Genomic DNA, 19,018 nt, shown 5'->3' with positions numbered 1-19,018 from the left:
AGCTCCAGTCATCTTGAGAAAAAGGAACAGAGTGGGAGCGATCACTTTACCTGACATCAAACTGTACTACAAGGTTATTGTAATCAAAATGGCCTGGTATTGGTACAATAGACATATCCATCAATGGAACTGAACCAAGATCACAGAAATAGTCCCATGCCATTATGGTCAATTAATATTTGACAAAGAAGACAAGAGCATACAATGGAGTAAAGACAGTCTCTTCAATAAGTGGTGCTGGGAAAATTGGATAGGTACATTCAAAAAAATGAAACTAGACCACCAACTTTCACCATACACAAAAATAAACTCAAAATGGATGAAAGACTTTAATGTAAGTTGCGAAACCATAAAAATCCTTGAAGAAAGCATAGGCAGTAAATCACAGACATCTCGTGTAGTGGAATTTTCACTGATACATCTCCTAGGGCAAGAGAAACAAAAGAAAAAATAAACGTATGGGACTACATCAAACTAAAAAGCTTCTGCACAGCAAAAGAAAACAGCCTCAAAATACAAAGGAACCCCACAGTCTGGGAAAACATATTTGCCAAGGATGAATCTGATAAGGGGCTAATTTCCAAAGTGTACAAAGAACTCTTACTACTCAGCAAGAGGAAGACAAACTACTCAATTAAAAAATGGGCAAAGGACCTGAATAGACACTTCTCCAAAGAGAGCATACACATGGCCAAGAGACAGATGAGAAAATGCTCAAAGTAGATAATCATCAGAGAGATGCAAATTAAAACCACAATGTGGTATCACTTCACACCTGTCAGAATGGCTACCATCAACAAAGGACATGTGCTGGTGAGGATGTGGAGAAAGGGGCACCCTAGTACACTGCTGGTGGGAATGCAGACTGGTGCAACCACTATAGAAAACAGTATGGAGATTCCTCAAAAAATTAGAAATGGAGCTGCCTTTTGACTCAGTGATCCCACTTCTAGGAATATATCCTAAAAATCCTGAAACATTAATCCGAAGGAATATATGCACCCCTATGTTCACAGCAGCACATTTTACAATAGTTAAGATCTGGAAACAGCCCAAGTGTCCATCAGTAGATGAGTGGATAAAAAAGCTGTGGGACATATACACCATGGAATACTACACAGCTGTAAAGAAGAAGGATATCTTACCATTTGAGACAGCATGGAAGGACCTACAGAATATTATGCTAAGCAGAATAAACCAGGCAGAGAAAGACAAACATCACATCATCTCACTTATACATAGAATCTAAAGAACTTAATAAAATGATGAACAGAATAGATTCGATGACATGGAAGCATGGATCAGACTGCAGAATCTCAGAAGGTCAGAGGAGGGTGAATGGGTGGAGGGGGAGAGATTAACCAAAGAACTTATATGCATATGCACAACCCAAGGACAGGAACAATGGTGTGGAGAGGGACTGGGGAGGGGAGTATGATGCGGTAGAATGGGTCACTGGAGAGAAAAAGGGACATCTGTAATATTTTAAACAAACAAACAAAAATAGTAATAAAAAAATTTAAATGTGACTAGGAAAGTCAAATCAGGTTTATTCATAACATCATTGGGATGGGGCATTATCAGAGGTAGTGAAAAGCATGGGACCATTTTTGATTCCCAACTCATGAATGTTTTGTGTTTCCAAATGTTTAAGTCACAATAATACCACATTGAAGAAAAAAAAAGTTATAAATGATGGTCAGTTTCCCAGCTTAAGCCACAGAAATAATAATAATGAATAGAACTTTCAGTGTGGATGGATCTGTATGATGAAGACTAATCTGTATTTCAGGTCATAGACTCTAGGTTTGTCTCCGTGTTCGATGCCAGAGAACTGGAGCTGGTGATAGCTGGAACAGCAGAAATTGACCTCAACGACTGGCGGAATAACACTGAGTACCGGGGAGGTGAGCTGGCAGGGCCTGTGATAATATAGCTATCACAGACACAAGTCATCGCTTTAAAAAATTTTTGAGGTGAAAATGACATGATAAATTCACCATTTTAAAGTAAGCAATGCAATGTCATTTTGTATGTTCACAATGTTGTGCAACCATCACCTTTAGCTAGTTCCAAAACATTTTCATTATCCCAAAAAGAAAACTTTAGTCATTAAGCAGTTGTTCCTCATTCTTCACTGACCCTGGTGACCATCAATATGCAGTCTATATCTATGGATTTACCTATTCTGAATATTTCACATAAATAGTCATTTTGGTAAATAGGTCTTTTTTTCTGGCTCCCTTCACTTAGCATACTGTTTCAAGGTTTTTCCATGTTGTAATATATTTCAGTACCTCATTTCTTTTTATGGTTGAATAATAATCCATTTATATATATCCCATATATATTTATAATATAAATAAAAGTAATATATATATAATCACTTTTTGATGACTACAAAAACTTTCTCTTACTTTAATACATGTGTAAAGTAAGTTCTTCTATATGCCTTCCTCCAACTTCCACCCTGAACTTTGCTTCAGCAGATAGTAATTCCTGGTGGTAGTCTCTGGCTAAAAGTGCAGATTCATCAGAGAACACCATCATCCATGAGCCAGCTCCTGAGCTGGGTTTCTTGCTTGCAGGGAATGTGTCCTACTTCCTATAGAGTTGGCACCCTCGCCCAGCCGGGCGTGGCTCAGCGGTTGAGGGTGGACCTGGGATCCAGGCGATCAGGGTTCAATTCCCGGTCAGGGCACACGCCCGGGTTGCGGGCTCAATCAATTACTCTCTCATCATTGATGTTTCTATCTCTCTCTCCCTCTCCTTTCCTCTCTCTGAAATCAATAAAGATGTATTTAAAAATAAAAAATAAAAAGAATTGGCACCCTCTTCACCTCAGTCTTTGTTTACTGCAACACAGTTCTGTCATCTCTCCAAAAACAATTTCTAATCCCTCCTATTCATTTTCACACTGCCAAACTAGTCTTCCTGAAACATTATTTTCATCCTGCCACTTCCCTACCCACAAAACAAGCTCCTTATTATTTATAGAAGAGGTTTTTGACAGCTTTACTCTGAAAACCCTTTCTTCATGTAACATATTACAGAGAAACCCCAATCAATACAATAGAGAGAGAGAGCAAGGGGACTGCTATCCCAGGCTACCTCATCTCCCCAATACGCTCAGCCATGAGAAGCCTTTGTGGGGCCTCTAGGCCCTTCTTAGTCTGGTAGGGAAACCACTGACCGAAGGTATAAAGTCAAAATGTCTCTGTCTGGCTGTTAAAGGCCTCTAAGGACCCCAGCTAGTTTCCTTTGGGTCCTCATCAGATTCCTCTATATGCTAACCAGCTTGCTATTTCCTCTGTATTTCTTCCTCATTCTTGTTTTTTTCTTTATTTCCCCTGACAGAAATGTCCTCTTCTTTCCTTCCATTCATACAAACTGTTCCTAAGTTTAACTCACACCTTACTTTTTTAATGAAGCTTTTTCTGCTTCTACCCCATCCCACATTGATTTCTCCCATCTTTGAATGTCTCTCGCATTTGAAGTCAGAAGCAAATTATTTACATTAAGTAACTGATTCAAGCTTGGTCTCTCAACTGTACTGTGAGAGGGGTCCAATACTTCTTCCATGTGCCCAATTTATCTCAGGCAAAGGTTAACATGAGCACAGCTACTCCAGGGCTATCAATGGCTGCTGGAGAGCCCAGCATCTCCCATTCACCAAGCTCACCCTTTATCTCCAGCCTTTCTTAAGTCCTATACTCTTCCACAGTATGTAGTTACCAAGATATGACATCAGGAAAAAAGGGAGTAAAATAAAATATTGTATTCATAGAAGGTTTTGTCTCTTAAGGATCCAAATGATCTCTACTAAACCTAGTCATCCCTTGTCTACATTTATATGAGCCAGGAAATGACTACTGGAGTCCCAATTATTTAAACAGAGAGCAAACATCTCTAATAACATCCCTCAGAACATATCACCTTTTTTATAAAATAGGTAGTTTCTAAATCTGCTTTTGTTTTTAAAATTGACCTAGTTACACAAATTGGTTTAGACTTACCTATAGGCCATCATTAGAGGAATTAGCAGATCAAAAGCAGCTGTTCAGTTCCTATCACACCTGATGTGTATTTCATCTCTCTATTTCCTCCCTTCCTTCCTCTTTTATCTACTTCCTTTCATTCTCTTCTTGCTCCATTCAGGTTACCATGATGGGCATCTTGTGATCCGTTGGTTCTGGGCTGCAGTGGAGCATTTCAACAATGAGCAGAGATTAAGATTGCTTCAGTTTGTCACAGGAACATCAAGTGTGCCCTATGAAGGCTTTGCTGCCCTTCGAGGAAGCAACGGGCTTAGGCGTTTCTGCATAGAGAAATGGGGGAAAATTACATCTCTACCCAGGTATGAAGCTTTTGCCAACCTCAGGAAACCCACTGAAGAGAGCAAAGTATACTTTGTTACTTGAGCTTGGGTGACCATCCTTTGACATAGAATTTTTTTCTGGTACTTAAGTATTGTTATATGAATTATTAGTGAAAGGTGCAGGAAAGAAGTCTCTGGAAGGTGAATTTAGACCATATTTTTAGTGATTTTTTTATGATTGATGGTATTTGGGCTATATAGTATGATGGTCCATGTGTCAGTCATGGGAAGCTTTTCAATCTGTGTGTAGCCCAATCTAATCTAAAGAGGAATGTCTCACCCTGGCAGGCTAGATCCCCAGTAGGAGGTGTGCAGAAGGCAATCCATTGATGTTTCTGTCTCTCACCCTCTCCCTTCCTCTCTAAAATCAATAAAAACATTTTTTAAAAAAGAGAGAGAGAGAGGAATGTTTCACCTGGTTGGCAAGGGGGGTAGGGAAGAAGAGGTTGGAAGCCCAAAATAACTCTTCCCACTTCTGTATCTGTACTTCTACAACATATTACTTGATACTCTGTAAGACAGTTATTCATGTGTACATGCTGCATTTTTTTATTATGCTTTAAAACATGTGAGGATAAGACCACATATGTCTCAGGTCTCTACAGTGACTTCTATATAGTAAGATATTGAGGGCCCTGGCCAGGTAGCTCAAAGATGATTGGAGCACTTTACTGTACACCAAAAGGTTGCCGGTTTGATTCTCAGTCAGGGCATATACCTAAGTTGCAAGTTTGACCCCTAGGAGGGGCTTTTATGGGAGGCAACTCTTTCTCTCTCTCCCTTTCTCTCTAAAATAAATAAAAACATATCTTCAGGTAAGAATTTTAAAAAGATATTAAGGAACTTATTGTGAGATAAATGCAAAAATGGAAGCTCTAGGGATCCAGGTAATTTAACAGAACAAATTTATTTTAACATGAGCTTTAATCCCAACACTTCCTGGGTCCTTTCTATGCCACATTAGGTAGCATATTCCTGATCAGTGAAATAAGAAGCAGTAAAAAGATACTTCTGCATAGGTACTATTGTAATAAATACTGCTAAACAAACAGAAGAGAGAGGATTGATTCATATTATTTTCTTGTACTTTGATATTTTCTAATCATAAAAGAAGATTCACATTAAATTCAGCTTTATTTCTACATGGCCTCTCAGGTACCTTTGCTGAGTTTCTTTTATGGAAGGATTTACTAAACTATAATTTTCATAGCTTTCTTAGACTTGACATTCCCAGAATGTCCTGAAGACAGTTCCACGATGTCTGTGGTATTAGGAGGTACAGGAAACAGAGTTTTTGCTTAGCTGATTAATAACAGCTTAAAGCTTTGGTGCAGTTTCCAGCCCTGGCTTTACCCACATAGTTCAGCAGACCTTCACTGTTCATTTGTGTGGTTCTGCTGACAGCGGAACCTACTGAACTAAGTCTGGCAAGAAAATAAGCTTAAAAAGGCAAGATTTTCATTTGTCTATTTTAGAATTAGATTTGGAGGATCCACTAATTTGGAAACATTCTGCTATGATTTTAGAGAAATGAGATTGAGTCACCATTTGTAGATAGCTTACCCCCATAATGCACCTTTAGGAGGGCTGAGATACAACAAGGTACCTGCCCAGAGGGGCTTACAGTCTAAGGAGGAAAACAGCCTGAGAGTAATACATTATAACACAAGGTAGAATTAGAGGAACACTAAGAAAGAAAAGTAAAAGCAAGTAAAACAAAGACCTAACCCTGATTGAGTCTACAGGAGAAAATGCTACACAAAAATCTGGCATTTAGGTGAGCATTGAGGGGCAATGAATGGGTGGAAGGGATTCCAGGCTGAAACAGCAGCATGAGCAACACCTGAAGGTAGGAAATGGCCAGATTTTGTTCATAGGTATTTAGGTTACAAACTGAAATTTATTTAAGAGAATTAACCAAGACTGTAGATAAATGCAATAAAAGTAACTCTTGAAGAAATTCTGGGTGTTCGGACCAGGTCTTGAAGAGATGCCATTGGCTACTACTTTCAGTTTACTCCCAGAAATTATGTTTTTCAGAATTAATGTATTTTGTAAATATGAGATTTTTTATTTTGTCTGTAATATTTTCACTCATGAGTGATAGCTAAAATAATCAGAGAAAGAAAATCAAGAAGATAATGTCTGCTCATATCTTGCTCCTGGCTAATTCAGCCAGTTCCAAAGGCACACTTGGGATGTTTCTGCCCCACTTAATTTAGTTAGCCATAGCCCAGAGTATGTCTTAGTTTCAATCTTTGTAAACATAGAGAAGAACCACTGTAAGTGTCATCCTACTCAATTTACTGAGTACTCTTCCACTTCTACTCAGACACATAAGCTTAGGTAAAATATTTCAATTATTTTATTTTCTTTTGAAGTCAATTTAAGCCTATTTGAATCTTAGTTAATAATATGAGACCTCTGCTAATCTTGGCTTATTTTTATGTTTCTTCCCAGTTAAATCCTTAAGTCCTAAGGTCATATACTCTATTATCCGGTGCCCACCCTTGGTGGGGGAGTTTCTCAAGGACAATGAAGGAGCTGTTATCAAGAAAAGAAAAAATGAATGCTGGGAGGCAAAAACAACAGCATTCTCCCTGAATTCTCCTTGTTCAGGAAAACCACCTTCCCTCTCCCCTCTTCCCATTTTCCCTATCCTCCAAACAATCTTCCCCATTCCCTGAGCACTGCATCAACCTGATCTCTGGGACTCTGAAAACAAACTTATAAATAATACACAACTTCCCTGGGGAGTTTGTCATTTAAAAGAAGAGTTTAATATACCAAATAAAATTCTAATGAAGAAAAAAATGTTATTTTTTAGTTAGGATTTTGTTTAGTTTTATTTATATGTATGTTTGTTTTGTATTATTTAAAATTATTTTATTTTATTGTTATTTTATGTTATTATTTTATTTTATAGTGTCCTTTTCTGCGCTGGTTGGCTTCTCAAAACACCATTTCAAACCACCACTCCTTCTAGGGAGGAAAAGACATTAAATTAACCTTCAGCTCCACCCATCTACCTTTCTCTCTACTTTGGCACAGGATGTGGCATCAACAAAGAATCTCTAACAGGGCACAGCTAGTCAGGCCCATTTGAAGTTCCATAGGAGGATTCAGGGCTTCTAAGCCCTGCAAAGGTGACATGGGGTCTGGTCCTGGTTCATGGGTCAGCACATAGCATAGGAAACCATTTCTTGCCTAGACCCGCATGTGCTGCAAGATAAAGCACATGACAAGAAAAGCAGAAACCAGGAAAGGTGGCACAGGGATGCTCTAGGCAACCAGGGAGGACTATATCACAAGCTCAGCTGTTCTTAGAAATGCAGAATATCTGCTTCAGGTTAAATCTGTACCACTGGGAACTGTAGAGGAGCCAGACTGTCTCCAGGGCACACCTGCCCTGACAGAGCATTGTATCTCAGAATTTCAAGGCATCTGTTGGCATCTCTAAGTCTATGTACATGGTTTACTAAGACTCAGAAGTCAGAGCTGGGCAAGGAGGCTTGGGAATATGACCCTCTAATACTAATTATATTTCTGCTTCCTTCACTAACCACTTCCATTTTCACACCTTAATTGCAAAATAAAGCTGATGCCGTAGAGTTTATCATTGGTTTGCTCGTGTAGTTCTAGTTCAATGTGATTTGCTTACAAATGCAAACCACCCATTTCTAGCTATTCCACTACTTCAACTGGTCTATTCAAGTCTAGAAGGCTATGGTTCTTAGTTTGCAGTGTTTTATGGTGGTCTTAAATCATCATTCTGCTAACTTTTAATTCACTTTTCACAGCTTCAGACTAACCATAGATATATCCAAACCAGTTGTATCATTGAAGCAAACACCTTCACTGATATTTTCTCCCCCATTCAGGGCGCACACGTGCTTCAATCGATTGGATCTTCCACCTTATCCCTCGTACTCCATGTTGTATGAAAAGCTGTTAACAGCAGTAGAAGAAACTAGCACCTTTGGACTTGAATAAAGAAATGGAAACTCGTCTGACATTTTCCTGGACAGTGATACCACCCTTTCTGGAAAAAAATCCCCCTTTCTCTTTCCCTGAATCAGCTCTCCTTTCATTTCGTTATTTCATTATTTTTATTTTCAAACCAAATCAGAATTGATAAAAACTGTGCATGAAGAACCACCTTCTACTAAGATATAACCTTCAGGCCTATCTCCTCTATTTCAACTAACTGCTAGCCTGTATGCAATATTAAAAAAACAAAACAAAAGAGCTGTCTCAAGATCTGTTTATATCTCCACATACCTCCATTACTAACAGTGAAATATGAATGCTAGTTATGCTACACTTGACCAAAAAGTAATAAATGTTTACTTCCATTTATATAATTTAAGGAAAAGTTATAAGTATTAATCATTCCAAGCTTTTATATGCCTATGTTTTCTGAGCAGAGCCACCATTTTTTTATAATTTCTAACAACCAACTCTAGAACTAGACGACCACCTCTTTCCCTCCCACTCTACTTTTCCCTGTGCATATTATCCATACAAAAACAGCAGTAGAAAACCCAAAATTTTTATACATTCAACTCATACTTTATATGGGCAACAGTCCCATCAGCTGGAACTAGGCCAAATATATGGTGCAAATATTACACTTTCCAACAAATAATAACAGCAAGATGAACACCTTCTGCTGATGCAATGTTGTACATCCTAATGGTTATGGGGATTGTGGCTCAACTTCAGCTTAGAAAAATCTAAGAGGGACGCACCCTTCATGAACATTCACCACAAAAGAAGCACAAACTCATGCACATGTCCAAGAAGAACATCTCGTTATGTAGTTTATATAAATGACAAGGCTTCTGTCCCCATTGTGTTTAATCTCATGACTTCTGTTAAAGCTAGGTAATTACTTGCATGGCAAACAAATTTTTATTTTAACTTGAATATTTATTTTTCATGCTGTTTTCTTTATTATGGTGTTCAAATCCCTTCATATCTGATGGTCCAAAGGGACCACACTAAATAAGAAGCTGCAGATAGGGATGGTGCTTGTTAGGGATCAAGGGCAGTATAGTACTTTTTCATTCATAGCAATCCTCCAAGAGCAGAGCCCTAACACCTCCAATGTACATTGATTTGTGTCAAAATAGAAATCTAGCTTTTGTTAGCATTCAGTAAAGAGCTTTCCCAGAAAACTTAGTGTTTTCAGAAAAACAATTGTAAGCTCCAAATACATTCTAGTGTCTCAAATACATTTGGAATAAACCCAAGTTTTGGTCCTTTGCTATTTTTCTAATGTTATCCATGTTGTCTGAAATATGTCATAAATAAAAGTGTTTTTCTTCACTGAAAAAAGAAGAAATAAAAGGGCCCCACTATTGAAATGTCACATTTTTGTTTTTAATATAGTAAACAAAGAAGAAATGGTGAGAAACATAAGACAAAGTTAATTTCATATGCAGTCTGTGTCTGGACAGTGCATTGTGTTTCTTGTACTTCAATATGAAACATTCTTTTAGTAGGAATTATTTGCAATGCTCAGCACTCCTTGCTGCAGTGCACATTTTGTCAATCGGGGAATATATATGTTATAGAAATTTAGCTTTCAGTTGTCATCTAAAAAGAATATTTACCAAGATATAATTGAATGTGTAAGTTACATAATATGGAATTTGGGGACCTGTAAAATTCAGCATATATTTCAATATCTGAAAAAATTGTGTATTCAGATTAAGCTATTATTACTTATTGATAAAATCAGAACATAAAGATTATATAGATCATTTCACAATTCTAACTCTTTAATACGTGACAGTATAAAATTACTGCTGCAATTTTCTTTTAATACATAACCATATGTCCTTTAACAGTTAATTATTTTTGTGCAAACCAATGAGCTGGACCTTCTAGTATAGGAGGCATCTATTATTTTTAGAACTTGGTGTTACATATATGTAAATACTCATTAATTCAAGCAATTGATTCTTTTTTAGTACTTATATTATTTGCTAGGCATTGACAAGGAAGAAAGCTGTTAAAAAAAGGAAACTGCTTTATAATTTATGCAAATATATAATTAATCTATCAACTAGATTAATTAATATCTATTTTACCCATATGCAGAAGGAACAAGATATTCTAGAAATTATATATAGATAGATAATTTGGTCATAAATGATTTTTCAACTAATTTTTCTTACCTACCTCTGCCCCTGATGGGATGACTCTAGGCGTATACCACAAAACATCTTAGGAACAGTGTTTCATGAAAGTATAAAGTTTCAAAAAGAAACTCTGGTGTAAAAGTAAGCTGAAAGAATGTATAGCTGCTTAATAGCGTCCCAGATTCCATTAAAGCCTTTGATAGACTCCTTAAGGAAGGAAAACAAAGAGCAAAGGAATATAGACAGTTGTTACAAAAAGATCCTTTTCCTTTTTTTATGTTCCGAAAGATATTTCCTTAGTTAATATTCCCTCGTATATGAAGCTGACTTTTAAATTATATATAATTCATCATTATATACAATAAAACAGCTATAAGACTAAATTATGCTATTAATTTTACCAGGTAGAGATGTAAACCATCCAAATTATATAATTCAATGGGCAATGCAGATTTGTTACCACTTGTGTGTGTTTTTAATTTAAAGTACGGGTTTTCTCCATTACATATTATAAAATTAATCACTTATAAGCAACAATTTCTCTAAAACAAGATCTTTTAGAGCTAGTTTTAGTAAGAGTGTATTATCCTTAACTGAAGGATAAACAAGAACAATAAATGAGAAAACATGTTAGAATTGGAAAAATGCTTTTGAAATGCTATAAAGTATTAATAATTTTGTGGATATCACATTTTATTCTGTCATATTAAGATAATAATCCTAAAAATAAAAATTGGCTCTGTAGGATCAGAAGGAGTGTTCTAAATAACTGAGTTCTTTGTAACTTCCTGTATATATAAGTTGACAAAAAAAATTTAACTGTCACTATTGTAGCACAATTTCTTGGATGGCAATGAAAAATTAAGAAAAATATATATTTTTGGCAGGCTCTAAATATGAAAAATATCTAAAGGTTTTCTCTTTTAATATATAACTATATGTCCTTTAAAAATAAGTGTATTTTTGTGCAAGTCAATGAACTGGGCTTTCCAAGACAGTTAAATGTTACATTTATGACATTGTCAGTACATGTGTCTAACCATGTGTCCAAATTTTGGGTTCAGAAAATTTCTAAATTGCCACAAATGTTTCTCAAGTCAAAATTAAATACTTTCAAATGAAACTAGTCAGACTTTCACATAACAAATGTGGTGCTTTATTATTTTTATTGTTTTATTATTATTATCATTATTATTATTATTATTATTTACTTTAGTGTTCACTAAAACGGCTTCAATTCTATAACATAAAAATCTAGGATAGATATTCCAGCCCAGATAAGATAAAAAAAAGAAAGTATTATTTTCCTATTAGTGACATATTAGTCCCTTTGTTCCAGTAGAAAAATATAGATACTAACAGGTAATATAGAGAGCAAATGTCAGTCCATTAGCCTACTTCCTGTAGCTTCCAAATTATCTAAGGAAATACCTACAACAATTTTGTTAAGTCTTTGTTCTAGTCAATAGCCAGAGAAGTCCACATTATTGGGCTGATTTTGCTTACATTGACAAGAGAAATGTATGATACTCAGGCCAAGCTTTCTCTTCCCTTATACCACCTTCAAGGAATGTCAATAAACTCACTTTAGTATGGCATTGTCTGTGCTCCTTATTGCAAATGGAAGTCTCGGATAATGCGTAACAATTTGTATTATGCCTATTCTCTTGTTGGATATAAGCAATAAAACAACACAACACAGAATGCTACCAGTTGCTATTATAAGCAATCAATGGAAAAATTACCAAAAAAAAAATATGTGCTCACAAATCCTTGAATAAAGGAACAGCTTTCATAATAAATTACTTCTGTATGCCTATCAGAACTGCACATAAACCACACAGGTTTCATTTTGTGAGTTTCCTTTATGTTGAGCCACATATACATGGATTTTTGAATTTATACCTGTTGAGATGGCTTCAGGCCACAGCCTAGCACCCTGTGTGACTCTTGGACAAGGGTTAACACTAGGCAAAAATGTTATGTCCAATGTCACATATGCTAACTTTCAGTATTACAACGTTATTACTTCCTTCCAAGCCTTGAAAAGGCAAACTATGTGGCTCTCACCATGGTCAGAAGCTGATTTATTTTTTGGGGAAAAAAATATTAGAAAAAAATCTGTGGGTAGGATTGAAAAAAGGAAAAGCCTGGGAAGTCTTGGTAATGCATTTTTATACACTACTGGGTTTACTTTAGACTCATTATAACTGAAAATAACTCTTTTCTTGCCCCGGCCAGATGGCTCAGCTGGTTGTAGCATCATCCCATACACCAAAAAGTTGTGGGTTCAATTCCTGATCCGAACACATACCCAGGTTGTGAGTTTGATCCCCAGTCAGGTCACATATGGGAGGCAACTGATCGATATTTCTCTCTCACACCAATGTTTCTCTTTCTCTCTTTCGCCCTTCCTCTCTCTCTAAAAATCAACAAAAGCATATTCTTGCTTGAGAACAAAAAACAAAAACAAAAAAACAGAAAAGAAAAAAAAAGAAGAGAATTCTTCTTTTGGGATATAAGGAAAAAATGAGTCTAGACCATCATTTGCAGAAAGGAATAAATGATATTACTTTGTGTTTTAATTTGAGCATTATTCTGAAATCAAGATTAGATTTCAGATTTTCTGATATATATGGCCATACTTTTCCAATACACTGTGCTGACAACTCATTAGTCATATACTGTTAAAAAATGACATATAACTTATATGCATATATGCATAACCCATGAACACAGACCATAGTGCAGTGAAGGCCTGGGGGTGGGGTGGGGGCAGGGTGGAGGGGGTCAATGGGAAACAAAGAGGACATATGCAATACTTTCAGCAATAAAGATAAATTTTTAAAAATGAGAGATAAATCTTATATTCAAGATGTGGTTTAAATATGTTTACAAAAGATGGTTACAAATGAAGGGAGTTATAAAAGGTCAGGCTAATTTTTATCAGTGCTTCAGTAATCATCACATTTATAGCTAGAGATACTTACATTTGTCTGACTAATTTATCTTGCATATGAGGAATCACAGGCCAGTAAACATGATTTATTCAAAGCCTCTAAGCTTAACTTTGGGTGCCAAAGGTGTGCCCTCTCACAAAATATTCTTTAGCATCCTGGGCTCCTGGACCTGGCATAACCATTAAGAAATTTTCCAGGAAGGTAGAAGAAATGGAGGCCAAGATGGACTTGGCATATCGCAAGAAATGTCATGAATCCACCGCCAGTGTGTACTAATCAAAGAAGGATGTGGACTGCTTACTACTATAGCCCTTCTGTATGAGTTTGCTGGATCTGTTGTGACCACAAACTGGGTGACTCAAAGAAGGTTAGAAGACCAAGATCCAGGTGATGGTACACTTGGTTCCTTCCAAGGGCTGTGAGAGAGAATTTGTTCTATTCCTCTCTACTACCTCACAGTGGTTTGCTGGCAATCTTTGGTATTCCTTGACTTGTAGATCTCTTTATTTTTTATTTTATTTTAATTTTTAATTTAATTTTTATATTATTTTATTTTTTCCATCATCATTTATCCCCTCTATGCCCTCTTTCACCTCCACCCACCCTCTTCCCTCACACACAATCACCGTACTCTTGTTCATGTCCATGAGTTCTCTCTATTTTTTTCTTTTTTGCTCAATCCTTGCACACCCCCAACACACTCCCTCCCCACCAGAGCTGTCTGCCTGCTCTTTATCTATGAGTCTGTCTCTATTTTGTTTGGTAGTTCAGTTTGTTCATTAAATTCCACATATGAGTGAAATCACATGTTACTTGATGTTCTCTGACGAGCTTACTTCACTTAGCATAATATTCTACAGGTCCATCCATGCTGTTGCAAAGGGTAAAATTTTATTCCTTTTTTACCACAGAGTAGTATTCCATTGTGTAAATGTACCACGGCTTTTTTATCCACTCATCTACTAATGGATACTTGGGATGCTTCCAAATCTTGACTATTGTAAATAACACTGCAATGAACATAAGGATACATATGTTCTTTCGAATTAGTGTTTCAAATTCCTTTGGATAAATTCCCAGAAGTAGAATAGCTGGATCATAAGGCAGTTCCATTTTTAATTTTTTGAGGTAACTCCATACTGCTTTCCACAGTGGCTGCACCAGTATGCATTCCCACCAACAGTACAGAAGGGTTCTTTTTTCTCTACATCCTCTCCAACAACTGTTTGTTGATTTATTGATGATAGTCATTTTGAGAGGTGTGAGGTGATGTCTCATTGTGGTTTTAATTTGCATTTCTGTGATGATTAGTGATGTTCAGCATCTTTTCATGGGCTTATTGGCCATCTGAGTGTCTTCTTTGGAGAAGTGTCTACTCAGGTCTTTTACCCATTTTTCAATTGGATTATTTGCTGCAGAGTTTTATAAGTTCTTTATAAATTGTGGATACTAACCCCTTATCAGATGTATCATTGGTGAATATGTTCTCCCTTTCAGTGGGTTGCCTTTTCATTTTGTTGATGGTTTCCTCTCCCATTTGTTTATTTTTTCTTTTGTTCCCCTTGCCCAAGAAAATATATCAGAAAAAATATTGTTACAAGAAATGTCTGAGGTTTTGTTACCTGTTTTCTTCTAGGACTTTTATAGCTTCAAGTCTAACATTTAATTCTTTAATCCATTTTGAGTTTATTCTTGTGAGTAGTGTAAGGTGAACTGATAAATGAATTCAGTAAAGTAGCAGGATTCAAAATAAATACCCAGAAATCAGTTGAATTTTTATACAGCAATAATGAACTATCAGAAAAGGAAAATAAACAAACAAACAAAACAATCCCATTCTCAATTGCTTCAAAAAGAATAAAATACCTAGGAATAAATTTAACCAAGTATGTAAAAGACCTGTACTCAGAAAATTACAAGACACTGAAGAAAGAAATTGAGGAAGATAAAATAAGTGGAAGCATATACCATGTTCATGGATAGGAAGAACTAACATCGTTAAAATGCCCTTACTACCCAAAGCAATCTACATATTCAATGCAATTCCTATCAAGATATCAGTGGAATATTTCACAGAACTAGAACAAATGTTTCAAAAATTTATATGGAACTACAAAAGACTCTGAATAGCAACAGCAATCTTGAGAAAGAACAAAGTTTGAGGAATCGTGCTACCTTATATCAAATCATAGTAATCAAAACAGCATGGTGGTGGCATAAAAACAAACATATAGGCTTTCTGTTCCTCCTGTTTGTCAGACAGTTGTGTCTTCCTGCACAGTGTCAGCTGCTACCCTGAGACAGGATGGTAAAAGTCAGAGTGAAAAGATTTGGTCCTATTGGGCACCTCGTCACCAGGGCTGATTTTCACCTCTAGCAAAGTGGACATTGTCACTATCAATGACCCCTTCATTGACTTCAATGACGTGGTTTACATGTTCCAGCACGATTCTACTCATGGCAAGCTCAAAGTCACAGTCAAGGCTGAGAACAGGAAGCTTGTCATCAATGGAAAGTCCATTTCCACCTTCCAGGAGTGAGATCACACCAAGATAAAATGGGATGATGTTGGTGCTGAGAATGTTGTGGAATCCACTGATGTCTTCACTACTATGGAGAAGACTGGGGCTCACTTGAATGGTGGAGCAAGAGGGTCATCACCTCTCCCCTTCTGTGAATATCCCCATGTTTGTGATGGGTGTGAACTATGACAAGTATGAAAACTCCCTCAACATTGTCAGCGATGCCTCCTTGCACCACCAACTGCTTGCCCCCCACCCCCCCGCCAGCCAAAGTCATCCATGACAATTTTGACATTGTGGAGGGACTCATGATCACAGTCCATGCCATTACTTCCACCCAGAAGACCATGGATGACCCCTCTGGGAAACTGGCATTATGGCTGAGGAGCTGCCTAGAACTTCTACTGGTCCTGCCAAGGTTGTCGGCAAGTTCATCCCTGAGCTAAATGGGAAGATCGCTGGCATGGTCTTTTGTGTCCCTACCCCCAATGTGTTGGTTGTGGATCTGGCATGCCACCTGGAGAAAGATGCCAAATATGATGACATCAAGAAGGTAGTGAAGCAGGCATCAGAGGGTTCCCTCAAGGGTATCCTGGCCTATAAGTCACTGCCATTTAAAATAGTTTAATATAGTAAATCAATAATTAATATTGTGGTTTCTGTTTAATTAATGGATTAATAAAATGACTATAATCACAATAATTGTTTTACTACTTAAAAATTATGTTTTCCCCATATCACCCTTTGAAATAGCTACTTTTTCATCCCCGTTTTAATCTGAAAGAATAAAACCTGGAACATAAAGAAGTTGATTGATTTGCCCAAAGTAAGTTGTATAGCCAAGATTTGAATAGGGAACCTGGCTCCAGAGTCCAATCACTGAACCATCACCATATACTCCTTTATTCAATTAACCATTTATTAAATATTTATTACATTCTGGGTCCTGCACTAGGCTCTGGGGAAATGGCAGTCTTTACACTTAGGGAGCTCATGGCCTACCAATATAGTAATGCATTCTTCTCATTCATTTGAGATTTGACCTCTGTTTTTAATATGTGTTCCCCAACCTTATCTCACCCTGCTCTGGCTCCTAAGTACAATATAGTGTCATTAAAAAATAACAATAGCCTTCCAGTCAAGATGGCAGAGTCTGTAAATGTTGTGCTCACCTTCTCCCATGACCATATCAAAATTACAACTAAACTACAGAAAACCATCAGAAGACTATCTAAACAACAGCTTTACAACTAAAAATATAAAGAAGACACCACATCAAGACTGGTAGGAAGAGCAAAGGTGCAGAATGGTCTGGTCCCATACCCACGTGTGTGGTTAAAATTCAGGACATATATCTCAGCTATGGAGATCCACTCTGAGGAGCAAGGGATCCCAGACCCACAGCAGCACCACCCCCAAGTTCAGGGTTCCAGTACAGGGTTCCATTATGGGGAGCCCCCATAATTTTTGGCTGTAAAAACCATCAGAAATTGTGGCTGAATGAGACAGAAGGCTGGGGGAGAGTCAGATGTTCCTCTTAAATGACTAACACACAGATGTACTCAATAACAGACTCACTCTGTCTGAGCTCCAGTGCTGGGGAAGCATTAAGCACCAGAGATATAAGGGGGAAAACTGAATTGTCTGGCTCCAGAGTGAGGGCTGGAGGGACAGCTTTCTCCCAGACAGAAGTGTTGGCAGAACACATTATTCCATTGTTGAGATCTCTCCCACCCAGCCTATAAGCATAGACTGACACCAACTCCAAACCTCCATCAACCTGACTAACACTGTTTACCTTGCCCTGGTGATTCCCTGAGATCCTGCTCCACACAACTTTCTGGCCAGGATGCTCCCAGTGGCTTTTTTTTCTTTTCTTTTTCTTTAATATGTTTTTTGTTGATTTTAGAAAGAGAGGAAGGGAAAAGGAAAGAGAGATAGAAACATCTATGAGAGAGAAACATTGATTGCCTGCCTCCTGCACATCCCCTACTGAGGATCAAGCAGGCAACCTGGACATGTGCTCTGACCATAAATTGAACCAATGACCTCTTGGTGCATAGGATGATGCTCAATTCACTGAGCTACACCAGCCAGACATCCCAATGGCTTTTCCATACTGTAGACTTTCCTTAAATTTCTCAAAAAGATTCACAAATGCCAAACAAACAGTGTCTGGCTTCAGTGTACTTCGTACATCTTGCTAAGTAGCCCCAAGCCCAACACTAGTGGCAGCCAGTCTTGGTTTGAAGCTTAGCCTCTCCCAGGAACCTCCAAGCCCAGCACAAATGGCAACTATCTGCAGATAACCTTGTAGCTCATACCAGGTAGTCCTGTACAGAGCATAGGAAGCAAATGATATTAGCCTGCACCAGAGCTCCCCTCAAGAGGCTGCATAACCAGCACACTTGGTGACCAGCTTTAGACCACACCAGTGCACCACCCAACTACCTCTACAAAACCCCACTAAAGAGAATCTCACTCTGTGATATCAGCCCCTGCACAATTTATTTACTGTATCCATGACCAGTCTTCACAGCCTGTCAGCATTTTGGGTCAATCCCACCCACTGACATACCAACAGCACTCAAGACTCAACTACAACAAGAGGGCACACACAATCCACGTAAGTGACACACCTTGAGCACTGGGCTCAGGTGATCAGGGAGCCTGTACCACTGAGGTTCACAGGACACTTACTACATTAGGCCACTCCCTACCAAGATAGGGAGATGTAGCAGCTCTAACTGATATGTAAAAACCAAACACAAAGAGGCAATCAAAATGAGAAAACAATGAAACATATCCCAAATAAAATAACAGAACAAACCATCAGAAAAAGAACTAAACAAAATAGAGACAAGCAATCTACCAGATGTGAAGTTCAAACCACTGGTTATAAAAATGCTCAATGAACTTAAAGAAGGAATAGATGAACTCAGTGAGAACTTTAACAAAGAGATAGTAATGGAAACAGAAAACAATAAAAGAACCAGTCAGAAATGAATA

At 37.5% G+C, this 19,018-nt stretch overlaps 1 protein-coding gene and 1 pseudogene across 7 annotated transcripts in view; both read left to right on the top strand.

Moving 5' to 3' along the window:
• The window catches only part of HECW1 (HECT, C2 and WW domain containing E3 ubiquitin protein ligase 1), a 584,554-nt gene extending 574,808 nt beyond the window's left edge, over nt 1-9,746 (top strand). For all 6 annotated transcript variants that reach the window (XM_081147958.1, XM_081147956.1, XM_081147957.1 and 3 more), the window contains 3 exons: nt 1,793-1,907; nt 4,159-4,357; nt 8,260-9,746. In XM_081147958.1, coding sequence (XP_081004084.1) covers nt 1,793-1,907; nt 4,159-4,357; nt 8,260-8,371 — 426 coding nt within the window. In that variant the 3' untranslated portion in view covers nt 8,372-9,746. The remainder of the gene's footprint in view (nt 1-1,792; nt 1,908-4,158; nt 4,358-8,259) is intronic.
• Nucleotides 9,747-15,908: 6,162 nt separating this feature from the next.
• On the top strand, nt 15,909-16,637 carry LOC308562073 (glyceraldehyde-3-phosphate dehydrogenase pseudogene; annotated as a pseudogene). Its single transcript has 2 exons — nt 15,909-15,947; nt 16,040-16,637. The product of its transcript is annotated as a glyceraldehyde-3-phosphate dehydrogenase pseudogene (transcript).
• Nucleotides 16,638-19,018: the final 2,381 nt, after the last annotated feature.

The sequence above is a fragment of the Miniopterus schreibersii genome, assembly GCF_964146895.1.
Source record: "Miniopterus schreibersii genome assembly, chromosome: 9".
NCBI classification, from domain to species: domain Eukaryota; kingdom Metazoa; phylum Chordata; class Mammalia; order Chiroptera; family Miniopteridae; genus Miniopterus; species Miniopterus schreibersii.
Note: the sequence above shows the minus strand (reverse complement) of the source record. Positions and strands in the feature narration are given on the sequence as shown.